Source organism: Prorops nasuta, unplaced genomic scaffold, assembly GCF_024137725.1.
Source record: "Prorops nasuta isolate Cenicafe-Biocafe unplaced genomic scaffold, Cenicafe_Pnas_1.2 PNAS00010, whole genome shotgun sequence".
Taxonomy (NCBI): Eukaryota; Metazoa; Arthropoda; class Insecta; order Hymenoptera; family Bethylidae; genus Prorops; species Prorops nasuta.
The window spans coordinates 6,283,256-6,311,228 of record NW_027116807.1 but is presented as its reverse complement, the minus strand read 5'-3'; the positions used below and the strand labels follow the sequence as shown (position 1 = coordinate 6,311,228).

Sequence of the window (27,973 nt, the reverse complement as noted above, 5' to 3'; positions counted from 1 at the left end):
TAACGGATTCAAAAAATTCTATAAATTCGAGGATCTCTTTTTTTCATAATTTTGGACAAATTAAAAGCTTATTGGAATTTTGGTTTACATCTAACCTCAAAAAACTGGAAGAACATCGGATTTTTAACTTTAAAAACGATATTGGCACCATTTAACGGCTTCAAAAAAATCTAAAAAAATTCGATTTCTGTTTTTTCATCATTCTTAACAAATTAAAAGCACCGGAAAAAAAATTTTTGTTTAATGGCCACCCTAATGTACATACTACATTCTACAAAGTGGTGAGATGCAATGGTTGCTTTTCAGTTAGTCTGAAAATCGACACAATCAGACACAAATACATAGTTTGTGTGACCTACAATGTACTATTTGTGTTTGATTGTGTCTGACTGTGTCAATTGTCAGGCTAACTGGAAAGCAACCAATATATTTACCATTTGTTTGATATTGTGTAGATTTTCAGACTAACTGGAAAGCAATCAGTGACAGCAGTTGGTATGGAAGGAATTTAGAAAGCTGAATGTGGGTATGACTGGTTATAGATAATATTGTATAAATATTCGCCATCGCAACATTCACTAGGTGGCGCGTCGAGTGGTGATAAAAATGGCTGCTTAGAAAGGAAAACATTAGAGAAAAAAAGGTAATGCAATTTAGGAAAAATAGAATAAATATAATTATCAGGTTACCATTAATGGAATTACTTTTGCAATATGTTCGACACACTAAATATTGATTTCTGTGAACATTTTTTCAATGTTTTCCTTTCTAAGTCAGTTCTGAATTCGCCACCAGTTGGCGCTGACCTTTGCGTGCGACTCGGATTACCGACATAAGATAAAATCGCCACTGTACACTACCATACGTATTACGTATACAAATATTGATAATGGCTGGTTGAATGAATTAAAAGAATAGAAGAAAAAAGAATGAAAATTGAAAAAAAGGATGAAAGAATGTAGAAGATTGGAAAGACGATAAAATGGTACTCCTCAAATTGTATTCTGACTTATATTTTTTTTAATAAATTTGGCGCGTATTGGTTACTGGCCAGGCTGAATTATTGCGCAACAGAAAGCGCGCAGCGTCGTATGCGTTGGTATGCGCACGAAGTTGAGATGATTCGTGTCATGTAGTATGTAACGTTGAAATAATGCCGTTTTCCGCGACGTGCCAAGTGTTTCCCCGATCGATTCAAGAACAGTCAAAACCTTAAAGACAACACCATCATCGAGTACGTTATTGACCAAAAAAGATTACTCATAGGTACGTAAAACACAAGTTACAGTCAATATTAACCAACTGATAGCACTCCAAACTAAACAGGCTGCGTTCGGGAATCTACTGCCAGTACTGGCAGTACTACGTCATCGCAATATACTGCCACCAATGCCCGTTCCTGAAAAAGCGTACAGTGTTGCATATATACATATATTTCGTACTGTATATTTTCAAACGATACATAACATTACACACACACTGCCAGTTAGCGTATGGTTTAGGGTAGGAATTAATTACATTGAGCATTTACATGAGGTTACAGGGGGAAGGGGGTAAATATGTTAGTATTCTGGTTTCTGTTAATCGTTAGAATATATATTTATTCTTTTTCAGTTTACTCAAAAAATTATTGTCTACAGCTTTTAATTGACTATATTTTTTGTAATTAATTTGGTTAAAATTATATTTAAAAAAATGTGCAAAATTTGGGGAATTAACAAGTATAAACTCAACATCTTGAATTCGGTTATTTTCATCGGAAAAAAAGATTATATTTATTTAACAAAAATTTTAAACAAACTCTATTCCACTCTATCCTATAAATAGAATTGGAAGCACATTTTTTTATGTGCATGGTATCTTGGGGCCTAGGTAATATAATTAATCCATTGTACAGCATATGATTTAGCTTTGGGACAATTATGACACGTTTTTCATTTATAATTTAGAATATTTTTTAGTTATTAAGATAAGCCAGGAGTACGTGTATAGGTCGTTGAACAAGATCAACATTGACGCCTTATATTTAAGGCTCTGTTTCATAAAAACACTGAATTTTTCAAATGTTAAATACCTGAGACTATACAACCTTCATTGGTTGCGGTAATCACAGTAAGAAAGAAGTGATGTAAAATCTGTAACACCAGAAACGCATGGCAGTAGTGTTAAAGAATACTGTCGCATAAAATCGAACGACACCTGTAGTACTGCGAGTACTGGCAGTAGAATACCGAACGCAGCCTATTGACCACAACACTTTCGATATATATATATATAAAAAAAGTCGTGCGAATATTATTATCAATGTCACTAAAAATGCGACAGCTCCCTGACGCGTTTCCTCACTCTTCAAAGCGTCATGCACATGCAACTTTTCGCAAAAATCCCATAATCTCTGCAGTATCAGCTGTCCCTCTCATCCAATAGTGACAATACTCTCTGGTGACAATCTTTATTGTTTTTCGGTTATCCAGTTTTAGCAGCACCCCCACTGTAATTTATAGCAGATTGGAACTAAACTCTGTATACGTGTCCCTTAATATCTAATGAGAAAGTAAATTCGCTTCTCATAAGGTCATTCTAGGCTTTCAATTATACACGCTCATGTGCACATATGAATGGTTATATGTAGTATATATACGTGTTACATTTTTAAAATGACTTAATAGTAAAATAATTAAAATGTGCAAGTACAATATCAATATTACACAATTTATTACATTTTCAAATGAAATGCATAGGTTATAAGAAATATGTAAAATATTCATAATATTTTTCTAAGAAAACAAATATAATTTCGAATTTCTATATACTAAATATATACCGGCGCAAAATAATTCGTATACTGCCACATTATTACCAATAAGTTAGTGGTATCATAATTGACACTAATATTCCTCTTTCCAAGCTGAGTTCAAGGCAGGACCATTTCCTTCTCAATCGAGCAACATCTAAATCCCAACGAAGTTGCGTCTACATCATCAAAGAATTTTCCTAAATTACTGGCAGAGAGATCTGTGACCCAGCTGATAATCAAAAGTCCAGCTAATAGATTAAAATAGGTATTTGATGGCAAATAAAAGAAATTTCAAAACATGCAAATTTCCTTATCTTGATTACACTCTTAGATACATAAGTTTCCTAGTACCAGTTTCTTAAATTTCAATCAGCCATTGTTTATCAGTCGTAGAATACAAACAATCTACTGAAATACAATTTATCAGATTTTATGGATTCATTGGAGGTCACCAACCCATTCTCTAATGCAGATATAATTGTTCCAAAGCCGTCGGTATCACAATTTATGTTGCTGTTGTCATTTTCAGTGAACTAGTGTTTACCCTTTTGAAAATAAACAAACAGATCGTTCCAAGTTCCTTTGCAATCTTTTCTGCTGCTACTACACATTTTCACATTACAGTGATTCACCGAATGTCATTTTCTTTGTTTGAAAGCAGCTGCAAGAAATAATACAATTTTTTAAAAAGCAGTTTCTTCGAATTACAATATAGTTCTTATCAGCAAAATCATTATACCAAACTTTCAGTATTTTATCTCTTTCTTATCGGTAAGGGGTGGGGGAAAACGTTAAAGCTGTGGAACCATTTCGCTCTTTTATAATTGTGTCTTTCGGGAAGGTATATATTCAAGCATTTTGCGTCAACGAGTACTGAGGTACGCAACAAACTCCCACCATCTAAAAAACAATACACAGTATTATATAATTTTGTAATGAAATTTTATAATTATTCAATAAAATATAAACAGTTAAAGAAAAAGAAGTATTAGGTTGGAATAAAGATAATAGGATATAATGGAAAAATGAGTAGATTGAGATAAGAGTGAAGACATTATTGGTAACAATCGTTATAAGTGTGCCAGCTCAGTGTGATATCCGACTCAGAATTCCGATTTTGATAAGGTGTATATTGACTGAATGATTCTTAATACCGAAATCAATGATCCTCGGATTAGATCCTTGATCTGTTAGTTGGCAAACACACTGTGCACAACCGATCATCACGCATGCCTCGGAACTTGAGGAGCTGTCGTGGATCAGGTTTGTCCAAGAGTCGCTCCTGACGTTCATTGTTTCCTTTGTTGACTGTTGAGGGTAAGAGTTATGATTGGTAACAGAGTGTTCGAGTTACTGCAGTTGTACAATAGCAATATCGACAAATCGAAGTAAGCTAGAGCTTCAGCTTAAGGCTTAAGATATATCGTATAAATTAATATTTCATGTTACTTTTACACTGTAAAAATGCAGGTAAAATTATATTCCGCTGATATTCGTAACCAGCGATTCAGTCCAGTAGTAGCTCTTGATTTATATCTTCAAATCATTAGATTATAATTTCAGTGGCGAGCAACATAATCTTGAAAGCAGATGACGCATCTATGAATAAAATAAGGAGGCAAAAGGAAATTTAAGGAAATTAGAATATTCCGAAAATTATACACTTTACACAACATTGTGTAGTATACTTGTAAGCAATATTTTTAAAAATTTATAGCTTAGTGTCTTTGGTTTAATCTTGTACGGAGTTTTGAAGGTCATGCGGAGATCGTTTTGAGTTTTTTAAATGGAATTAACTGTATTGGATTCTATATTAGTAACTCATGTCAAAGACTTCCAAATCGTAATAATATTCTGTAATATATTTCAAGCGCATTTGCAAGATAATTTACTTTGAAATACCCCTTGACTTTAGAAGACGTGTGCAAGAAGTTCAGTTTAAAAGCCTCAGGGAATTATCTCGAAAAATATATCAAATATAAAAAACTATGTTCCACAGAAGTTGTTTGGACTTCGTGGAAAACATAAGATGCCTTATATAATGGAAAGATGTCCCTTTTAAAATATATATTCTGAGATATGGAGGCATGCAGAGCATAAATTTATTTAATTCATTCATACGCGTATATGTGTAAATCATCAAAATGCACTCCAAATAAAGATAGTAACTAACCTATTTTTTATATAAAAGAATAACATTTTAAACATCTGTTGTATAAACATACTTTCACAAATTTTTCAAAAACCGGAAATCTCCGGGTAATGGCGGGAAATGGCGGTTTGTGAGCACAGTGGTTAGGCAATGGTGGCTATTTTGACTCACAATCACGGGAAATAGGTGACACTGTAATAGCTAATGAAAAAATTGCAAAGTAACCAGAATGAACAATTAATAGATTTAATACGCCAAATTATAATGAATAAAAAATTCAAAATGCCCATCAAGTGACGTTATTATTAACTTTTTAATTTCATACTAATACATGTGCACACGTACATAATTTAGTTTCGATATACCTTATGAATTACCGTGAGGGCGCTGCAAACGCTAGAATAGCAAATAACAATGAAGTTTGTAGCCCCTGACAATACTTGCCGTTTGATCTTTCGCTTCGGATAATGGCATCTCCGTAGTCAGTTATGTCTATGTAAGGCCTGCAAGACCACATTGGTATGTAAAACGGACAGACCTCTTCTCGAAATCATTTATTTTGCTCTCTATCTTTCTCTCTTTCCTTTCCCCCCCTTTTACACGTTTTGCAGCAGTCATTGCAAAATTGGTTTCCCTTTAATTACCTCATTCATAACCTTGTTGGTCTAGATTCTTCTTAACTCTAATTATTACTTATTACTTTGTGTCTTATGATGTCTTTTCATTTACTATCTAGGCAAAAATGTCTAGCTCTTATATTGTTGAACCTCAAGAAAGTGGAATTGATAAAAAGGATGATACATTGATTATTGTTGTGAATGATGATGGTACCATCTCTGTTGATCAAGAAACTCTACAAAACTTGATAAGTTAGTAGCACTAATGAGAAGTGTAATGTAACAATAATTATGTTATATGATGAATATTTATTTGTGTAGTGAATCAGTCAAATGCAAATGTCAGTGTGGTTAGACTGGGACAAACTGCTGCAGATCAAGAAAATGGGGAAGTAACATTAACAGTTGACCCTCCTAATCCAACAATGTCAGCAGGTGCTTCTGTAGGACCCACTGGTGATCCAGATGCATTTGTTGACCCATTTATGGTAATGGACAAAGAGCAGTTAGATCGCTTGGAATCTGCTTTGCAAAGTGACGAAGCTAAACAAATTCTTGGTGAAAATGTTACAGCTATGCTTGGTATGATATAAAATCATTGTTTATAAGTGTTTTTATGTGAGAAAAATCTGTTTTTATGATTGTGTTTACAGATATGTTGTCAGTGGAAGAGCAACAGAGCTCTATACGCTACAGTATAGAGTTAGATCACTGCTATACAAATAGGTTATCACCGAATGATCCAAAACCGAAAGATCCTTTGCCAATTGTGCATTCTCCAGATTCTGACGATATGCATTATGCACCAATGTCACCTCTTTCATCACCAAATGTTTCTGCAACGATGACAGATTCAAGCATTCCAGCTTATAGTAGATTCAAGCCAGTAGCAAAAGTAAATAAACCAATTGGTCGACCTCGCAAGGCATCTACAAGCACATTGACCCCTGCAGTGACTCCAAAATCGTCTACATTTGGAACTGGAGCAGTTAAGAATTTGGCAGGCATTGCACAGCAGAGAACAAAGGCAAATGCAGCTAATAATGAAGAAGAGGGGAATGACTTTTCTTCGGATTCCACAGAATCGTCAGAATCTGAACCACCATCGGACAATGACTCAGATTTTGGACCGCGTGGTCCACGAAGAGGAGGCATCAGAGCAAGAGGTGCAAGGAAGGGACTAACCACTCGGGGTGGTCATACAACTGGAACTCGTAGAAGAGGGCCAAACAAACATTTAGATGTGGAACAGGTACGGAGACTGAATTTAGAAATGGCAGCTGCTGTCAATGCCATGAAGAGTCCTGAAAAGGAAGAGAAATCTACTTTCCAGCCCGGACGGGGCAAAAAGCAGTCAAAAATGTTTGGTGATAGGAAGAAGGAGGAATCTCATGTATCTGGAATCTCTTCTGTCAATGTAGACTCATCTCATTCCGACAAATACAAGAAAACTAATATGATCAATACTATTACAGTCAATAAGTCACATGGCAAGGGGGATCTCCTGCAAAAACAAATCTTTGATGAAAACGAGCATGGAAATACTACTCCAAAGAAGCAAGTTATATTATCTAAAGGAAAGATGATCAATCAGACAAAACTATTTACGACGAAAGATGGCAAGCTTATGCAGTTGCCTGTTTCCTCTAAAGTTTTAGGACAAAGTGCAGTAGTGCCAGCAAAGAGTCCTATATCTCAAATAACTTTAGTTCAACATCCTGTTCAGATGCAGACAGATGGTAAAACAATAACTGCAACTAAAACTAAGCCAGCAGAAATTAAAAAGGAGAAGAGGAAATCAGAAAGTAACGTAGAAGTGATCCAAAAGGGTGAAGCAGAGGTGAAAGGCACGGAAATGAAGGTTATAGATGGTTAGTATTATATTATCTTTTTATGTTTGAGTAATTTTTAAATATGTAATAATATTTATGCTTCGTTAGGTACTAAAAAGCATGTGAAAAAGGATAACCGTAAATCACCAGGTTTCGTATCGGATGGTATGGAACCAGCATTGTTCTCCACTCCAGACATAATTCGACGAGTGAGCTGCAGTTCGGACAGTAAAATCGAGACCCCAACCTTGATTCCATCCATTTGTTCTACTACTGCAGCTTTGGTGCATGATGAAGTTAAATTCCCAAGTGCTTCTATCAAAGCTGACAATATTACTAATTTGATAGGAAAAACTGACGACACGAGCTTGATTCAGCAAATTGCTGCAACAGCATTGTATTCTGATGACCAAGGTTCACCTATGATTCCACTTGGTGTGGACAGGCAAAAGACAAGTGTTGGAATACCTTTGGTTGATGAATTGCAACCTTCTTTGGATTCGGGTATGTTCGAAAAGTAGAAAAAGTATATCATGAAATTGTGCAATTAATTTTTTTTTTATTTAGTAATAAGTTTGACTTTTATGCTTTTTTATTATTATTTTTGTTACAATTTTTCTCTATTTTTAATTTCTTGCGTTTTTATATTTCTCAATATTAGATACTACTCGAGAGGGAATAATTCAACCCATGGGCCTACCCCATGTACAAAATGATATTGTTTCTAAAAATAGTAAGTTTCATTGTCTAGTTATTAATCTCTGATTAATGAACATCCAAATTATTTAGGTGCACAAAATGCAAGATCTTTGACAAGATTAACAAATTAATATTATCTTGCAGTTATTTCTTAACAATTTATTTTTATTTTCTTTATTAATTTTACTGGGTTTATTTTATTATTATTTATAATTTACTAAAGAAAAGTTAAAAAGCAATCAATGAACAAAAAGAAATTAGTAAAATATTCTATACATATATTTTTTCTTAATTAGGAATTGAAGGAGAAGAGCATTTATTAGCCCAGTTGGAAATGGAAGCTAACAAACATGAGGAAGATCTTCTTGCAGAAGCTCTATTGTTGCAAGAGGAGCTTGGAGTTGACTTGGCAGATCATGTATGTATAATTTTATTGTAATTTATATTAAATTTTATTTATTGATAGCTGTATCAGAATAATGATGAAACGTTCATACAGCCTGGCTTGGTTGATCAGTCTTCAACGGTAGGAGAAGCGCTCTCAGCAACGGCGTTAATAAGTCCATCATTACCTCCAGACGTAATACCTCCTAAATCAATGGAGCCTCTCCCAATAACAGTGTCTTCTCTAAGAGATGTAAAGAAATCAAAAGATGAGAAAGAGCCTATTCAAATTGTTCGTGGTGGACGTATTATCACTCTTCCACCTATCGAAGCTCCTGCAACGAGAAGTAAGAGGTTGCAAGAAAAAACTGACAGCCCCCCAAAAGCTGTTAGTCCCAAGAAGAAAGAAAAATTCAAGTAAATATAAAAAAAAATTCACAGTACATCAAGTTACTTTCTTCTCGTGATGCACATTATATTTTTTGATTTTTCAAGTGTGCAACAAGCTATTTTGGAGCAAGAAAAACTACGAGCGGAAATGTATGAGGATGAAGATGATGACGACGATGAGGAGGAAGAAGACAATTCCGACTCTGAAGACGATCCTGATAGATTATGGTGCATATGCAAGAGACCTCATAATAATCGTTTCATGATTTGCTGCGATGTTTGTGAGGATTGGTTCCATGGAAAATGTGTTCATGTTAGCAAAGCTATGGGTAAACTTTGTTAAATTTCTATTAACTAAACGAATTTTTTTTTTATGAACAATATTATTTCAATTATTTTTATTGAACGGTTCAATATTGCTACAAAGATAATTTTTTACTAGGGCAACAAATGGAAGAAAAGGGTATAGAGTGGGTTTGTCCCAATTGTACCAAGAAGAAATCGGAAGAATCTAAGACTCAGCACAGTCCAAAAGTGATTGGCGGGAAGCAAAGATTATCAGAGTCTTCGGCAGAAAGTGCAATAACTGCCAAACAAAATACGCCTTCACAAAAAGCAATTCCTCGAGGAAAATTACAGACGATTTTGCCAGTTGTCGAGCAAACTATGCAAATATCTGGTACTACCCAATGTGTAGTTTGCAAGAAATTGGCTAGAAACTCTAGTATTTACTGCTCGGACGCCTGCATTTTAGCTCACGCCCAGGAGACTTTAACAAAAGATAAGCCTTCACCAGGGCTTCAACAAAAATCAAAATCTACTGTGGCAGAAGCGTCGAAGCCAAGAGATACAAACAGAGTTATCGTCTTCGAGAGAAAAACTGGAAAAGTTCTCACTGGTATAGTTTTATTGATAAAATTGTAATAAATTTCGATTTCCTCTTTTTATAAAAAACTTTCATTCGGTATGTTCATTTATTTTCTTTAGGTACTGATGCTCCTACTGTAGCAAACCTTAAAACGTGGTTAAAAGAAAATCCGACGTACGAAGTTGTCCGCTCTAACAATTTGAACACAATACAAATTGGAAATAAAACTGTTACAGCCATTCAAACACAAGGTGTTAAAACCGTAAGTATATTTATAATATCTGTGTTCACAAAATAAGCAATAGTTTTTTCTCCTATTGTGTTAAAACTAAATGGAATTTTTTTTCTTGTCATAGATAAAGCCTGTAGCAAAACTGGAAACGGTATCGAAATTGGTATACACGAAGCCACCAGGAACAAAGCAAACTGTATTATCCACAAAAAAGCTAGTAAATGTTGGGGGCCAAATTCAGCAAACCATAACACCAATTAAACAGGCTATTATCACTTCTAACCCAAGCAAGACTCCAACATTAAAGCAAACAAAAATCCAGAATCTGTTACAACCTGCTCAAAAGCAGGCATCTCCTACTCACAAGCCTACCCCGATAAAGAAACAAGAATCAAAAGCTGCTACTCCACAACCGAAGCTAGCAGCTAAGCCGACCCCACCCAAAAAACCGGAAACCGAGCCAATCAGAATGAATATTCGCAAAACTCTAACGGAATTATTAACTACCCGAATAAGAGCCACCGAAGACTTGAATTTAACAGATGATGAGATTGCAGATTTGGCATCCAATATTGAGCTTGAAATGTACAAATATTTTAAGGACACGGGAGCTAAATACAAAGCCAAGTATAGAAGTTTGGTTTTTAATATTAAAGACACGAAGAATCTTACGTTGTTCCGGAAGATAGCGGATAAGTCATTAACAGCAGATGCGGTAGTGAAATTAAGTCCAGACGAGATGGCTAGTCAGGAGTTGGCAGAATGGCGAGAGAAGGAAACAAAACATCAATTGGAGATGATAAAGAAAAATGAACTGGATTTGATGGCTCAAGCCAAGTCAATTGTAGTGAAGACACACAAAGGAGAGCAAATTATAGAGAACGATAAGGGGATCGATCACGTGGATCCAAAAACTCCAGTTCAGGACATAGTAACAGCCTTGAACAGTGGAGATAATATAAGCTCGACAGTGGAAGATGAGAAAGGAAGGGAAATGAAGGCATTCCGAGATGAGTCAAAGAAACTGAAGAGCGGTGACGATAAGCGTAAGAAGGATAAGGAGAGGGAAGACGGTAGAACGAGGGATAAAAACAAAGGAAAGCAGAAACGAGACCGAAGTAAAACGCGGCACCATCGTAGCAGGGAAAGGGATCACAGCAAGACCAGAGACAAGAGCAGGGAGAGAAAATCGAGTATCAAGCGTAATAAGAAGGATAAAGATAGGGACAGGGATAGGGGGAAGGATCGCGACAGGAAGGAACGAAGAGACAACGAAAGAGGAAAAGACAGAGAGTCCAGGCAAAGGAACACGGAGAAGAACTCTGGTGAGAGGCACCATCGAAGCAGAAGCCGACAAAGAGATTACAAAGACGATAAAAAGGAAGACGACAAGAGGAAAGACGAAAAGAAGGATGCCTCGCCAAGTCAGACTGAAAAGCCGATTGAAGATCGTCTCTGGAGACACATCGAGGATGAAGCCACCACGAATACTATAGACGGCAATGATTCTGATGTTTCAGATAGAGAACCAAGTTCTACCGTGAACATTAAAACGCCTGACATCAATGACGAGCACGAAAGAGAAAAGGAACCAGAAGTCGACCGTGAAACCACTAAGGGTACCATGCAAACTGTCTGGCGAGGCTTTGTTAACATGGTAGACGTCGCCAAATTCTTTATCACGGCACAGGAAGTCAGTGGAAACGCGAGGGATCTTATGGACGATCTACCAGACACCGTCGATGTGGTTGGTAGGATAAGCCATGAAACAGTCTGGGATTATATATCAAAAATGAAGAAAACTGGATCGAAAGAGATCTTAATAATACGGCTAACTGCTGCTAACGACGAAGAAAAGATTCCATACATAACTTTGTACAGTTACTTGAATAGTCGTAGTCGCTTGGGAGTTGTTGGTAATGTCTCGAAAAACATTAAGGATTTTTACATCATGCCCTTCTCGAACCAAAGTAAAATTCCTCCGGTTCTTCTACCACTGATTGGTCCGGGATTCGAAGAATCCAGGCCACATCTTCTTCTAGGTATCATAGTTCGTAATAAGAGAAAACGTTTAGTTGCTGTTCCTCCTGCTCTTCCTGCCAAGGTTGCGAAGAAAGAAGATCGCAGCTACACGCCACCTTTAAGTACTGGAGTCAAGGACAAGACCACCCCACCATTGTCACCATCTTATAAATCGGGTGACGGCGATAAGGTTGTTACTCAAATGACATTGGAATCGTTAAACAAAGCTCACGTAGGAATGTCGAGGACGGTAATGGATAGCGCGACGATATCGAAAATTGTGCCAGAGCTATCTTCAAAAATCGATTTGAGTTCCAAGGATCCTCCGGATGATGATGGAGATGCTCCTTATAGTCCTGGACAGATGGATGACGAGATGAACGTTGGAACTGAATCAACAAATGCCCCAACTGCCAAAAATTCAAACGAACTTCAGAAAAAAATGGACGAGATCAATCGACAGATTGAAGAGCAGCTTCAGCAAATTCAAAATATTAGTTCTTCATTTTTAACCGAGAGCTCCAGTACGCTACCGGTGAGGTTTTTCCCAAGGATTCATTTTCTGCATGTTCTATTGTATTATCTCTGCTATCCTCGTGTAAATAAAAATAATTTGTATTTACCTATCTTATCCTGCTCCTTTATTATATGTCTAAGCATTAAAATCATCTGTTAAAGCAAATAAGAAAAATCCTCATGATGTTAGAATTTCAAATCATTCAAACATTTATCAGGTTAAACCTTTTTTTTTTCAAAATATTAAAGATTAATATTATCAAAAGCTAAAAAATGAATAGCTCATAAAGGTTCACATTGAATATCTAAAATGCTTGATAATCATAATTTTTAACACTACGTAATTTTTTTGCAGGGATTGGGATTAGATCCTCCTGCGATCAGTGATAGCGAGGAGGCTTACAGTCCATCGGATTCCCGTTCTTTCACTCCTCCACCACCGAGTCTCAATGCCTTTGCACAACCAATTTTGGACAAAGTTTCTGACATAACGATACCACCGAATCTTCAGGAAATATTAGCAAATGTAAAGAGACAAGAGAGCTCCAAGGTGGACCCGTACCTTCCAGCAAAACCTAGTGCTACTTTCTTGACTGCAGTAAATTCCAATGCCTACCAAAATAGTGATAAATATTCGTCGGTTCAAAAATCGCCAAATCACACGACGAAGGCGAGTTCAGAAATGCCTAAAGAAAGTAAAGGAACCCTTAGTTCCTTGAGCGATTTGGATATAATAAGGAAAGCTGAAGAGGAATTGGCGGCTCGTGCTGTACCAATAATCCCTACAACTCCTGTAAATCCACCCATGCCCCTAGTGCCGTTGGTTAATCCGGCATTGACACCTCCAAAATCTTCAACGATTACAGATAGTCCTCCAAATTACCCTATAAAGGATAATTTCAAGAAGACTTTTGTTTCCGAACAGCCGAAACCACCTGGTCTCGAAGACGAAGACCTTCCAGTCTTTCCTGCGACAGGGCCTTTCGTTGATAAGGATTACGACGCTTCTAAGACAAAAGTTCCACGCAGGGGTGGTATTGTTCTCAGCATGAAGCGGAAAAGTGATGACAGTACCGAGGCCAGCCCCAGTAAAACTACTAGAATAAAGTCTAGGTGGGGTCAAGGACCCTCTGAGTGAATCAACATTCTTCAGGTTTTCTCACAGGAAACTCTTAGAACTTTACACGAGCCATTAACACGAAGATCTCGATGAAAAAGCTTTGCCTATCACCATTTACGCGTCATTTACACGGCATTAAAAGATTTGATAAATCTCAATGCTTCCAGATTTTCGCATGAAATTTTCATTCGGCCAGTTAATAAAATTTCATGCGTCGATCTTCGGTAGTTCGCGGATCAATGTTAAAGACGAATTCATCTTCCCAACGGTTACCCTTCAGCAAAAAAGATTGAAAGCCCCATCAAGGATTATGAATAGATTCGTTTATTGCGTTTTCGACCAAAATCCTGAAGCTTGATGCAGAAAGGAAAGGGAAGAAGGAGAAACACTCGATTTTACCTTGTAAAATATTCAAAAAGAAAGTTTTAGATGCTGAATAAGGTCAGGCGATTCGTAACTGTACACATTAGATTTTACTCGAGGATAAACTATGTAAATCATTTGGAAATGATTGGAAGTAGAGTGGAGTGTTATAATTCTATGTGTAAAAGGGAAAGGAAGAAAGAGCCAAGGAGATAGGTATCCTCTTGCTCTTACCTTAGGTTAAGCACATGTAACGTTATGGTACACCGTACAATATTCACGTGTGATTGTAAAAGTCTTGTATATCAAAAAGAAGCGAGCAATGACGTACTGTTTTAAACGTACTATTATATCATTAATTTTATTAACATTCGCCGTATGACAACAAAATTATAGACTTCCTACTTATTGTTTTATCAGTCATGTAGATATAAATTGTTTATTACAGCGTTTATAAAAAAAGAACACACATGAAAAAAAATCATAGTACTGAATTTGTACGAGAATCTTAATTTTTTCCTCTGACGCGTAATGCGTGATTCGTTCTCTTCCTGAATTTTAGGCAAATTCATTTGTCACTTGCGAAGTCTGCGTAGATCTTCCGATCTATATAAGTTTTATGTTTTATCCTTATATTTCTGCTTTTCTTCTTCCTAAACATTCTTAAAAAACAATCTTAACGCTCTTTAGACCCTCTTGCTTTGCACTAATGCGCCATGCGAGGGGAAACATCGTTCCGATTAACGACGTCTATGCTCTACATTATACCTTTTTCACCTACACACGTGTATTATAAACACCTTTTTTAAGTTAGATTAGCCATAAACTTAGAGATTTCATACTGATATAAAATCACATTTTATTCAAATTTCTATTTTCAGAGAAATGTGTGTGAAAAGAAAGGATAGGGTGGGGGAGAGTTTTTTGAAATTGTTGCACAAAATAAGACAGAAATTTACCAATCAGCTGTGTTTTATTTGTATCATCGATTACAAATGCACCCGGTGTAGACATATCTTCTTGACAGCGTCTCGAAAATGTGTATGGCGTATACGAATGAATATTAATAACTGCGAATGCGATATATTTGAACGTAGAAGAACTTAAATCAGCTTATCTTCGTAAATTTCGTTTTCTTGAGCATTCCAATATTGAATGAATAGGTTAGGGTTGGTTTTGACGTAGTCGTATTTACATACAGAGCGCTGTCAGATGAAACCGTAATTAAATTCAACGAAGAATGGAAAATTGTTTATTGCAACTGTGTAATTGAATAAAAATGTTTATTGTATTACATGCCTTATTTATCATAAAAATCATATAAGATAACAAAATATACGCTTCAAAGAACAGTTGATATGGGATAAACTTTGCCCTTAACCTTTATGGTCGTGGCGTTTGGATATAAGCTTACTTATTGGACAGCAGAAAATAGCTACAGATTTTACATGGTCTTTTCAAATTTGTTCAATTTTGTTCATTACAAAAAGCAAGTGCAATCAAAGATTGGAGGTAATAAGGTAAAATATTAATCAATCTGGAATACTGAATTGAAGTGATTATTTCTATACCTTTCATCATTGGGATTACATTACTGCAAGAAGTTTGTAATGTTGCCTAACGACAATTCTGATGATGCATTTGAGCATGTTGAACCAGTGCGATGGTTTGGTTTTGAGGAAATGTGTACCTTGTGTGCTGATTACTTCAAGCACCATCAGGATGAAAATAGTGTTAGAATCAGAGCTGCTCTATTATCTATTATAGACCAATTACAGCAATTACGTCCACTTTACCAAGAAATTTTGGATTTCGCACCTTTGTTTGATTTTGACAGAGAGACCAAGGGGAATGGATACAGGAGCTTTTTAGTCCTTACAGACAAATGCATTCACCACACCGAGACAATATGTGAATATATTTATAGTCAAAAGAATTCTAAGTTTTTTCGAAAAAGCACTTATATGAGGTAAAGCTTCAACACGTAATAGATATACATACTATTATTAAGATATAATTGTTAATAAATTTTAGAGAAATTGAGGCTTGTTCTCAATTGGTAGCATCGATTTGTACATGCTTGCAACATCTTAAAACACTTTATGTGTGGAGTGAGGAAGCAAGCGATGGGAGACCATGCTTATTTACTCCAGCTAATCACAGCCCGCAGGAACTGTTGGAGAAAGCAGAGAGCATAAATCAATATTGCTTTTATGGTAGATGCTTAGGATTCCAGGTACAACTTGCCTACTTTTTAAACAGAATATATATGCTTAAATGTAATTTGGTTAAAATCTTAATTTTAGTTCTGTAATGGTATGAGGAACATATTAAAAACAATATTAGTTTTCATGGCCTCATTCACAGAAATTTTTTATTCAAATGGTAATTTATTGGGACGGTGTGCCAATGCACTTAAATATTTGGTAGATCCAGAAGTAAGAGCGCGTAGAATTGTTGACGTATCTCAACATGCTGATGTTTCCTTCTGTCAATCATTTTGGCTTTTAAATGAAAGTGGTAAGAATTGCATTAATAATTAACAAGGTGAAATATCAATCAGTTTGATAATTATATTATTATAATTGTAGATATAGCACGTGCCTTGCCATCAATGGTAATGCCTTCTATAGCTATCAATCAAGTAATATCTATACCACCTGAAGAATTAGAACTAACTACTCCTGATGGTTCAAAAATTTCGATTCCAGTACCGAAAAGCCATATAGGGATAAAACCAATACATGTTCGATTATTAAGCGCCAAGCGTCGAATAGGAATGGTATGAATGAAACACAGAAATCAGATAGTATTTAATGTTTTAAGTATATTAATATAACTTTGAATATTTAGGTAGGATCAGGAAAAGCAACTGGAGAGCTTTTAGGTATCTCGGATGGTTTGATTATACATACCCATGGTGGTGGCTTTGTAGCACAGAGTTCAAAGTCCCATGAAGTTTATTTACGTACCTGGGCAATACAACTTAACATTCCTATTTTAAGTATAGATTATAGCTTAGCTCCCGAAGCTCCTTATCCTCGTGCATTAGAAGAAATAATCTACGTCTATGCTTGGGCTTTAAAGCATTGCAAAACTCTTCTTGGTAGTAACGCTCAAAAAATTATATTCGCTGGTAAGCTTATACTCCGAATATAATATTAAACAATTTTTAACAAAAAAAATGCAAGAAATAATTTTTATAACATTTTTAGGAGATTCGGCCGGTGCAAATCTTAATTTAGGAGCAACTTTAAAATGTTTAGAGTTAAATATAAGAAAACCAGACGGTATTTTCATGGCTTATACACCGGTTATATTGGAGTTTATCCCGTCACCTTCTCGTTTACTCTGCCTTACTGATCCTTTGCTGCCATTTGGCTTCATGATGAGGTGTTTGAAAGCCTATGCAGCTGTAGATACTGCAAAAAGTTCAAAGTACTAAAAAATTTACTGGAAAAATATATTTTCATTTTACTATTTTTTAAAATACGTATTTTTATTGATGTAGAACATTAGATACCGAATCAGGTGGCGAAAGCCCCAAATCAGATACGGAATCATTCGCTGAAGTAAGTGAGAGTGACTTAATTGCTCTAGCTCTGAGTCCAACCGAGGATGAGTCTAACGAACAGAAATTAGCATCCTTACCATCAGATTCTACACTAAACTCTGTCAGCTTAGCTGATATAGAAAACATTCAAAGTAAGTGGTTCTTCAAAACCTTTTGAAGTATTTATAAAATAGAAGCATCAACCATTTTATTTCACTATTAGGTGCGGAATTGCCTAAAGATGAAGAGACCTCTCATGAATATATACGAAAGTTTTTGGAAAAATATAGAAATTCTGCTTTAGGAAATTTATCTACTCCTAATGGCAGTGTAGGAACAGACAATGATTTATCTGCCAATATTAAAACATGGTCTCTTTTTGGATGGGCATTAGGCAGCACTAGCAAGGAAATGAAAGAATTGAATATTGATGGAGCAAAAACGCCGTCCGAGGAATTTGTATTTACAGTTCCCAAAGATCCACTGCTGAGCCCGTACCTTGCAACAGATGAAGCTTTATCTCGTCTTCCTCCTATAAAAATATTGGTTTGTTAATCACATATCAAGCTTACTCGTTGTCAAAAAATAATTTGGCATAATTTTCATCTTATATTTAGACAATGGAACTCGATCCTTGTCTTGACGATTGCGTCATGTTTGGAAGAAAATTAAAAGCTCTTGGAAATGACGTATCTTTGGATGTATTGTCAGGACTTCCACACGGATTCTTTAATTTATTAATGGTAATATATATATTTTTCAACATGATATAATTTGTGGTTTAATGGTAAATTATATTTATTTGTAGTACTCAAAGGAAGCTTATGAAGGAACATTGGTAGCTGCAAGGAGAATTGAAGAGCTGTTAAATCTATAAAAATATACTGTACAAAGTTATCAATGTTGTCACATAATGTCCATAAAGAAATGTTTAAAACGTAATAGACAAATACAAAGTATTCTCGTAATTATTGTTCGTTTTTGCAATTGATTTTTTTTAATGAAATTGTTTTGTAAAGTTCCATAATTATTTATAACACTATATATATATATATATAATATGTACTATATACTATAAATACATTATTGATTTTAAATCGTTTAACATTGAAAATTTATTACATCACTTTATCAGAATAAATGAGAAAATTAAAAACTGAAAGATAAATGACTTCAAGAAAGTATATGTGTGTTTTAACAATCTGTTTTTTAATATTTAATAATTGTCTTTAAAAGTTCATACAGTAAACCTATTTTTACATGATTTTGTAATTTTAACAAATGTAGATACAAATGAAATGGTAATAAAGTATTTAAATTACATAAGAGTGAAACAAATCTAGATATGGAGATGAGCCTGAGTTATTTTGAGAATAATATCTACTGAGCAACTGCTTGATGATTTGTTTGCTTGCCTCTTGGACGCAATGTCTTTTGCAAAACATGAGCATCAGCAGGCTCTATTCTCTTATAGTAATGCTTTTTGGTTTCAACAATTTCAAATCCAAATTTTTTATAAAAGTCAATTGCCCCTTCATTATTTATCTGCACATGGCTGTTAATTTAAATAAAAATTTATATTTAAGTACAATTGAAAATCCACATAAACATTCTGATAAGAATATAATTTACTTACAGAAAAATTGAATCAAAATTCCCATCATTGTTAACATAATTTAAGACATGCTGCACCATTACAGTACCAATTCCTAATCTTCTATATGCATATAAACAACCCAATGTCATTATGTATAAGCGTCTTGAATTTTCTGAGGTATCTACTCGGCAACATACTGCTCCTACCTGTAAATGACATAGTTTTATATAGTAATTAATTAACTATAGAGAAACAAAAATGCTTACCACTATATCATTGTAATAAGCTAATTTAGCAAGCTCTCCAGCTTCTAGAACATCTTTGTAAAATTTTTCATTGTAAGAGACTGGGAAAACAACTTGATTTAGCAGCTGTAACTGCTTTATATTGTGAGGTGTCACATCTCCTAATTCGATCTTTGACCTGCAATTTAATGTTTGAAAGATGGTAACTTTAGTATATGTTTGTAACATAAAATAAAACAATCAACTATTATTTATAAGATTAATTAGGTATACAGGAGGGAAAATAAGGTTATCTTCCTATCGATTTTTACAACATTCCTAGCAAACTAATACACTATTGCACAAAGTGATAATACATTTTCGAAAACAGCCAAATCCTAAATATTCAACCATTTAAATAACAAATATTATTCTATCAAAAAATCATACTTAAGTTAATATAACCTTAAAATTTAATGATTCTTACCTAGTCATATTATCAGATATAAAAAAAACTTGTAATTTTCGTGACTGACCCGGTCAGTCAAATAATTACTCTATTGCAGCGTTGCCAACTCCGCCATTTTGAATTATGCTACGCTGTATAGTAAGTGGCTATCTTCTTCTTCCTGCGACCTTCCTGGCGAACAGCATGCCTGCCTGCGCGGCCTGCGCCGGCTCGCGCGGGATGCGGCTGACGCGGGTATAATTCGATTATTGTGAAGGGGACGGCGACACTTTTCCATCCATTGCAGGAACTTTTTGTCCACAAGACTGGCAGCACTGCGAGCACAAAAGAGTGCTAAATTATTCAAGATAGGACCCATTCCACTGTATTTTATGACATTATTTAAGTATAAATTGAAGAAAGTTCATATTCACAACATAAATACAAAACACGCACTAAGCACTGACAGTATTTATGATTTTTAAAGTTTTCCATTGTATTTTATGACATTATTTAATTATAAATTCAAGAAAGTTCAAATTCACAACATAAATACAAAATACGAACCAGGCACTGACAGTATTCACGACTTTTGAATTTATTAGAGTGTATTTTGATAAATTATTTAGTAAAACATTGAGAAAAGCACGAAATCACAACACAAGCACAGCATGCGCACTAGGCACTGATGGTTTTCACGAGTTATGATTTTATTTCACTGTATCTTGACATATTATTTGATTTAAAGTTGAGAGAAGCACGAATTGGCAACACAAGCACCAGGCAATGACGTTTTTCACGAGTTTTGAACATATTCCACTGTATTTTAAGAATTTTTCTAATTAAACATTGATAAAAGCCCGTATTGACAGCACAAGCACTCCACGCTCACCTGGCACTGACGTTTTTCACGAATTTTTAATCGTTTTCACTGTTTTACGGGATAATTTTGGATTCTGAATGGAGAGGAGCACGAGTTTCGCTGAATTTGTCGAAGAAACGCGTGGAAAGTGCAGCGGGGCGCGCGAAAAGTGAAAAGGGCCCGGTCGGCCGCGGTCGCCGTTGGAAAATTCGAAAGGCCGTCGCGGCGTACGTTTCGAATTTTCCAACGGCGACCGCGGTCAACCGGGCCCTTTTCACTTTTCGCGCGCCCCGCTGCACTTTCCACGCGTTTCTTCGACAAATTCAGCGAAACTCGTGCTCCTCTCCATTCAGAATCCAAAATTATCCCGTAAAACAGTGAAAACGATTAAAAATTCGTGAAAAACGTCAGTGCCTGGTGCGCGTGGTGTGCTTGTGCTGTCAATACGTGCTTTTATCAATTTTTGACTAAATAATTGATCAAAATACACTCTAATAAACTCAAAAATCGTCAATACTGTCAGTGCCTAGTGCGTGTTGTGTTTGTTGTGAATTTCAACTTTTCTCAATTTATAATTGAACAATTCCTTAAAATACAGTGAAATGGATTCTATCTTGAAAACACTCTTTGTGATCTCAGTGCTGCCAACCCTGTAGACAAAAAATTTCGGTTATGGATGACAAAAGTGTCGCCGTCCCCTGTGAAGTGTCCAGCACTCTGGATCCCTGACAATCCCTGTATTAACCCAGACTAGCCGCAGTGATGCAATAGAAGCTGATGACATAAAAGTGAAAATTCCCTAGACTAATCCAAAACTCCGCTAATAAAGATTTCCTTGGATTACGGGGTAAGGTAGGTGTATACCGATATTACAGAACGGTTTTACTTGAAATATATAGATTTTCAAAGACAATGTTATTTGATATTATTGTTGTTGTTTCATCAAAAAGATACTTCTCTCAGGATTCGAAAGCTATTATCGAAATTGAAATTTGTCTTCAAATAACATTGTTGTTCAATATAATAACCGCCTAAAACAAGGAAAAGAGTGAAACGAATAGACTCGTACTGCCTAGAGTTTCAAGAAATTGCCCTTTTATAGACAAATGTATATATGTATATACGTGTGATGCACAAATGTGTTTTGGTTTAAATTGACTATAAAAGAGCTAATTTTGATAACTCTAGTTCCTAGAATGTCACAAACATCTTAAGAATGTCCTAAAAACTTTCTAAGGATATCCATAGATATCCCGTTGATATATTCAAAAATTCTTTTAAACATTATTCGCTATTAAATGTAGCCTAGCCGTTTTTATAATTTATGTATACATATAATTTCCTGATTAAATAGAACTTTTCCATAACGTATCAAACATTTCTTTTATTACCTCTTACCGGATTTTTTCGTAAAACACGGCTCTAAAAATCACTCACATTTATCGGTCCGGATGATATCATGCAGATCCTTTTTCGACGTCAAGTGGAAATTGGAACAACGATAAGCATTAAGATGTATTTTTAGAAATCCACCATATAATAATAAATTTAAAGAAAGCTAGAGAGAGAGAGAGAGAGAGAGAGGAGAAAGGGAAAATATAGGTAAAAAATTAAGTAAGACTATACTTAGTGAAAAAACGCACAAACCTCCAGTCTTCTAGTTATTGACAATTGTACGTTTTTAATAGATTCCGTGCGAAATTGCAAATTTAAGGACTTGTTCATTTTTTATGTATTAATTTTTGTATTTCTAGTTACATGAAAATAAGCTGTTACGTTTTTTAATGCATATAATATTTCATTAATTGTTTCTCTTTTTAGAAAGTATAGCTTAGACATTCAAGTTTAACGCTTTCTTCATAAGATTCCTGCCTCATATATCAATTTTCCGGCGTTACTGTAAGTACTTATAATATTTCCTAGTATATTCTTTCTAAAAAATGTCATTCACGTATTTTTCTCATTTATTCAAATCTATAGCTTGAATGACTACCATTATCATGGAAAAAATGTAAAAGCATTAATTAAGTAATTATGATAGTTTTTTCTAAATATGTGTAGCTTTATAAATTAAAGCATTAGTGGTGGACATGGAAATTGTCTGATCCTACAAAACTTTTGTAATTCCTATACCTCATTTCACTATTTTCGTACATAGTTAAACTTTTTACATCCTTCTTACATCACGTTGTAATTATTACAACTCCATCCATCTTCTAATATTTGTTGTAAATTACTTATATCATAATATATTTTGTTTTTCTATTTTTATCATTTTCATTAACACTATTGTCATTGTCGTTATTATTATATTATATGTGCAATTCCCAATTACAACAACAACAATAATGATAATGACAATAATAAGCACTTATTAGTATTTATATTCTTCTCACCTTCCCTACTTATATGCTTTCTCTTTCTCAGTGAATTTCCTTTCAATGCAGGATGTTCAAGAACTATCGGATAGTTCAACGTAAGATTCCTAAAAGCATAATAAGAACCAATTAATAATCACTAAAGCTATTATATAATTACTTCAAATGTTATTAAAGCCCATTTGAATTCAATATAATTTAGAAACTGATACAACTCAAAATTATCAACATAGACACCCTGTCTTCATTCCCATGCTTCTAGAGTTATTACGCAAAAACTCTTGTGCCTGTTCAAGGACAACCTGCAGCACATTATTTATTTAATTTTAGTAACAACTTAGCAATAAAAAGATAATTTTTTTCACATTTTACTTAATATTCAGTGATGTGCAAGCATAACGACCTAAAGAACCATTATTAACAATTTAACCAAACATCTTTGGGTCTTTAGAAACTTTTGCGTAACAATCAATTTTAGTTTCGGTCGTATTCTTATTATTCATACCTCAATTAACGCATTTCCTAATTTATACATGTTCTATAGGATTTGAGAGTTTGAGAATGGTTATCTGAGAATTACACGGTTCCATGTGCATGGTTCTACAGACAAGCATGTAAATTTTACTTGAAAAGTTATTGCTTAAAATGTTCTATTATTAACATAATCTGTGACGGTTGTTAATTACAGGTTAAATAAAAAGTTAACAAGATTTTACCTGAAATATGTTTTCAATAAACGTGTAGAATTTTCGAAAATTGCTAAAAATGTCATATTTTTTAAATTAACTCTTAAAGCCATTTAATTCTCAGATAACGAATTATAGTTTCTCATTCATAGAGGCGTAGATTTTTGCAGGACGGTCTTTTACAAAAAAACCATACCACAGGACTACAGTCAATAGCTTAAATCTTCTAAGTTAAAATTATAAAACCTTTATTATATCCTTCGCGCTTTTCCTTATGAATAAATATCACCGAGTCATTCTGAAATATATATCTGACACAGCAATGTTTGATAATTTAGCGCTTCTCTCAAGCATTAAACATTACAAAAGGAGCAAAACATTCATCATTCGTTAATTTACAGTTTGAATGAAGGCGTCATATATACGTAGTATCTGCTCACTTTTACTTTCTTTGGCTCTGATGCAGCTTTTTCTTCAATAATTTTCTTATACATTAAATTGAATTTTTTAATATTATTCTACTGTAAAATAAAATAATAAGGAAATTCTAGTCAATAAAAAGTTCTAGTGTGTGAAGTACTATTAAAAGAATTTTTACTTCTAAGTTAGTTTAATAATATTGAGCATTACGTATTCTCTAGAGAATTAAATTGCTATACTATTATGGCTACTTTTCACTAAATTTTTTTAATGTTACAATATGATACTCTCATCATTTTCGATGATTTCACCTCTTCTTGCGCGCATCACTTGCAAGTACGTAGACAATACGTTCAAAAGCATTAATAATCAATGAAATTTTCGAAATTATTGCATATGCATGTTAGATAGCAAACAACATATGTGGACATAAACTGAATCAATTTGTACTTCGATAAAATCAAGTATAAAACAAATAAATATACATAAAACTCAATGTTTAAGTAACATGAAAAGCGAGTTTTTATAAAAATATTTAGACCGTTTAAACTGTACGAATGTATCTTTTATTATTTTAAAATAAATTTGCTAACAACGCCGAATAATCAAAAAACGTAGTTTAAAAAAAATCACGTTTAACAAGGAAATCTAACCAGAGCAAATATTACCACCTGAAATATAGTAAATTTGTAGGCATTAAAAAAAGAAAAGAAAAGAAAGTTTAAAAATAAATCACAAAATTCAGTATGATAAGTGATAATTGCTGTGTATATATCTGCCAGCTTATTTTCAACTTATTTATGACCATCCATTCCTCTAATAAAAATAACAGTCGTTAATGCTATTTAAACACACTTGAAATTATTTTATAAAAATATTTACCATAAAAAGAAAACAATTTTAATAGAAACAAGAAAGGACAATTATTGCCAATAAAGTAAATTGAAATCTCTCAGTTTCATTTACATACATATTATCCTTCTTAGTATATGTTAGCCATTTACAAAATGATATTTTATATTACAGTGTCTGATTCTCTTATCACTGATCGGTTCAAAGATTTACAAAATCGACTGTTATTTTAAATTGTTTAATCGAAAAAAATATATGCGAGTATTTATATATCTTTTCAATAATATTTTTAATGAAATATATGTCCACCATGTTTGTGTGTGGATACGTGTAAGAAGAGGCTAAGGATGGAGACGATTGTTAACCTAATCCTTTAATATAAATTATATTTACAATTTCATATCTTAATGACACTACCGTAAGCTTTTTACGCGATTATAAGAGTCATTAAGAGGAACATAGGATACTTAATAAGAAAAAAGCCTATCGTAATGCAGAGTGGCTCTCTTAGTAAGCAAAAATGAAAGGTAACATTTGCCGAGGAGAAGTTGTTGTTTGGTTCAGTTTTATTCATTTTTCCTTTTCTTCGTTTCTCCTCTAGCTAGTTTTTATAGGAATATCACACACAGTACGTCGTTATCACTTTTCATATGGAACTTATTGTACAAGCATTATCTTAACTAATCTTCATACACGTGACTTAAATATGTACTTTCGTTTAACGAGTTGGTTTGCATTATAGGTCGTCTTACAGGAGCTTAACGAATAATGTAAAAATAAGAGAAACACAAAGAATCGTGTTCATTCTCAATTAAGCTATACTCTCTTTTTTTACGTATGAAATGTCGACTTGTAAAATCACAGAGAATTACGCGTCAGTTGCACACCTAACAGGTTTGTACAGGGAGTCTTCGAGCTACCTCTATAATCTTTGTAGCAGATAGCCTTCTAGAAACGCAATAAGGAATATTCCACTTTCAATTTCAAGCTGCATCCAATAGTTTTTAAATTATTAAGATTTTCAAAAAAGTTTCAATTACATAATTTCGAGACTCGAAGAATTAAGAGAAATAAATATAAGTAACTTTTTCACTACTGTCCATTTTTACCTTTCACTCGTATTACTGCATTTGTTTCAAAATTTGAGAAAAAAATCCAAGGTTTTTCAATTCATCGACAATTATTCCTAACACGAATGAGCTAAATTTGTTAATTTTATTATAAATAATTCTTTGTTTATTTGCTTCAGTATAGTATGTACAAAAAATATAATTAAGTAAGAATATGTAATTATATAAAGATATGTGAAAAAATGTTGAAGAATTGAACAAATGAAAAAAATGTAGCTAGTATATTATTCGGTGTCTCGTCATCGAGCCACCGATGGCCTGATCGATGATTGGCCAAGAAAAAATCTTAACAATTTCAAAGCCATCCGACGAATCCTAAAATTGACAAGGGATCAATATCTCTCATGCTTCCGGTGAGCCTTCGGTAACGAAATCCTTTAGTAGTTCCACGACATCCTGTAGAAGCCTAATCTACACTAAGCTACATAGTAACTATAAATTGTCTAAACCTATACGCTTTCATTTTACCGCGAATTTATTTTCATTCGTGATTCATTTTCTACTTTACTTATCTATCTATTAGTCTTGTTGCCTTGCAACGTATATTTCGATGCAATCATTACGCGTAAAGAATGTTGTTGCATGTTTTATCAACCTCGCGCTCCCTAATCGATGCCACAGTCTATATATACTATATACAAGTAGTCATTTTCAACTGAACAATCTTTTTATTTTCCTTACTTCTATTTTTATTGTTATATATATTTTAGGTTATCGTTTGAAAAAAAATAGAAAAGCAAAAAAAAGAGCAGCTCAAGAAAGTTTTATTTGAGCCATCTAAGAAACAGTAGTAGTAATAACTTAAAATATGGTACCTACTAGTATCGATGCATTCCTAAATATCTTCGAAACGATAATGCAATGAAATTCTTGGCTCGTAAGTCGTAACTACAGGTACACTCCAGATTGCTGAACGAAATTGTCATTCTTCCCGCTGGGGGAAGGCACTTTTAATGGCACTTGTATATGTCAAGATATTGTTGATATCTTCTATAAACAACTTGGTAAAGGAAATTCGGATATCTTAGATAGTTTACGCTCTTCAAGATCATTTTTCACATAAAAGCCAAATTATGATCAACCGTAATATCCTGGGCCACGCAGAGAGCTCAGCGTGTTTGCTGAGCATGACAAGATTGTAACTCTAAATTGATAATTATGTAAGTATAGATTCATAAACTATAAATAATTTTCGTTCATTTTTTTCTTTCTAACGTCTCGAGCATATAAATAGATTTTTCTCGTGCGCAGCGAGAGAGCCGTAGCCTTCCGCGTGGCCACAGTGGAACACGATTAAAAAAGTGTAATTTTTCCTCGCTTCGCACCATTCGGTATTTAGGCCAACAAGTTTTTTGATATTGTAACATCTATGAGAAGAATACTTTCTACGTTATAACCATTGGCTATACAATGGTTGTAACAATGAGTTGACATGGCGAATCTCTTTACTCCTATATCGATGATGGGCTTTTGCTTGTGTGTGAGCGTTCGGTGCTTGACCAAAAGCAAGACAACTTTCCATGGCTGCAGGATTTTACCACTGTGGATGCCGAGAGTCGCTAGTATCTTTGCGTATGCTAGAATAACGAGTGACGTCATTGATACGAATCTTTGTGGAATGTGTCGCTCTTGTGGAACATTCGCCTTCCCTCTTTCGTTAGTTCTTGGCTCGCAAAATTGTTCTCCGATTTTGGTCTTGGGAGTAAACAAATCGGTAACGTTCTTAGCTCCATACTGTGCACCTGTAACATATAGTAAGAAGAGCTACTGTATTTTTGCATCTCACGTAAACACAGTTAAATATTTTTCAAAATTCAATTTTTTCTCAACA

General features: G+C 34.3%; 4 protein-coding genes across 6 annotated transcripts in view; 2 read left to right on the top strand and 2 right to left on the bottom strand.

Annotated features, from left to right (window-relative positions):
• The first annotated feature begins 129 nt into the window (after positions 1–129).
• Positions 130–15,286, top strand: pps (protein partner of snf). The gene is made up of 14 exons (XM_066733397.1): positions 130–1,266; positions 2,909–3,062; positions 5,686–5,818; positions 5,888–6,148; positions 6,220–7,437; positions 7,507–7,902; positions 8,060–8,131; positions 8,394–8,515; positions 8,597–8,898; positions 8,977–9,200; positions 9,314–9,769; positions 9,859–10,001; positions 10,096–12,528; positions 12,865–15,286. The coding sequence occupies exons 3-14, from the start codon at positions 5,692–5,694 to the stop codon at positions 13,645–13,647; spliced, it is 6,537 nt and encodes a 2,178-aa protein (XP_066589494.1). The 5' UTR covers positions 130–1,266; positions 2,909–3,062; positions 5,686–5,691; the 3' UTR covers positions 13,648–15,286.
• A 139-nt stretch (positions 15,287–15,425) lies between these two features.
• Hsl (hormone-sensitive lipase) lies at positions 15,426–18,576 on the top strand. Its single transcript, XM_066733398.1, has 10 exons — positions 15,426–15,961; positions 16,027–16,228; positions 16,299–16,512; positions 16,584–16,774; positions 16,846–17,128; positions 17,208–17,430; positions 17,504–17,697; positions 17,769–18,091; positions 18,163–18,288; positions 18,354–18,576. The coding sequence occupies exons 1-10, from the start codon at positions 15,603–15,605 to the stop codon at positions 18,420–18,422; spliced, it is 2,184 nt and encodes a 727-aa protein (XP_066589495.1). The 5' UTR covers positions 15,426–15,602; the 3' UTR covers positions 18,423–18,576.
• Positions 18,577–18,729: 153 nt separating this feature from the next.
• Positions 18,730–20,011, bottom strand: san (Probable N-acetyltransferase san). The gene is made up of 4 exons (XM_066733399.1): positions 19,854–20,011; positions 19,409–19,565; positions 19,182–19,348; positions 18,730–19,100 (listed from the first exon to the last, which is right to left on the bottom strand). The coding sequence occupies exons 1-4, from the start codon at positions 19,859–19,861 to the stop codon at positions 18,926–18,928; spliced, it is 507 nt and encodes a 168-aa protein (XP_066589496.1). The 5' UTR covers positions 19,862–20,011; the 3' UTR covers positions 18,730–18,925.
• A 5,358-nt stretch (positions 20,012–25,369) lies between these two features.
• Ih (hyperpolarization activated cyclic nucleotide gated potassium channel Ih) overlaps positions 25,370–27,973 on the bottom strand; it is a 69,091-nt gene continuing 66,487 nt past the window's right edge. For all 3 annotated transcript variants that reach the window (XM_066733373.1, XM_066733374.1, XM_066733375.1), the window contains one exon: positions 25,370–27,884. In XM_066733373.1, the coding sequence (XP_066589470.1) occupies positions 27,738–27,884 (147 nt within the window). In that variant the 3' untranslated portion in view covers positions 25,370–27,737. The remainder of the gene's footprint in view (positions 27,885–27,973) is intronic.

Excerpts from the sequence above, each read along its gene's own strand:
- pps (XM_066733397.1), top strand. The coding sequence starts at position 5,692 with ATGTCTAGCTCTTATATTGTTGAACCTCAAGAAAGTGGAATTGATAAA. Across the intron at positions 6,149-6,219 it reads AAATGTTACAGCTATGCTTG|ATATGTTGTCAGTGGAAGAG; the intron begins GTATGATATAAA and ends TTGTGTTTACAG. Across the intron at positions 8,899-8,976 it reads AAGAAGAAAGAAAAATTCAA|TGTGCAACAAGCTATTTTGG; the intron begins GTAAATATAAAA and ends TGATTTTTCAAG.
- Hsl (XM_066733398.1), top strand. The coding sequence starts at position 15,603 with ATGTTGCCTAACGACAATTCTGATGATGCATTTGAGCATGTTGAACCA. Across the intron at positions 15,962-16,026 it reads CGAAAAAGCACTTATATGAG|AGAAATTGAGGCTTGTTCTC; the intron begins GTAAAGCTTCAA and ends AATAAATTTTAG. Across the intron at positions 16,775-16,845 it reads CCAAGCGTCGAATAGGAATG|GTAGGATCAGGAAAAGCAAC; the intron begins GTATGAATGAAA and ends TTGAATATTTAG.
- san (XM_066733399.1), bottom strand. Across the intron at positions 19,349-19,408 it reads CTTATTACAATGATATAGTG|GTAGGAGCAGTATGTTGCCG; the intron begins GTAAGCATTTTT and ends TGTCATTTACAG. Across the intron at positions 19,101-19,181 it reads AATTTTGATTCAATTTTTCT|CCATGTGCAGATAAATAATG; the intron begins GTAAGTAAATTA and ends TTAAATTAACAG.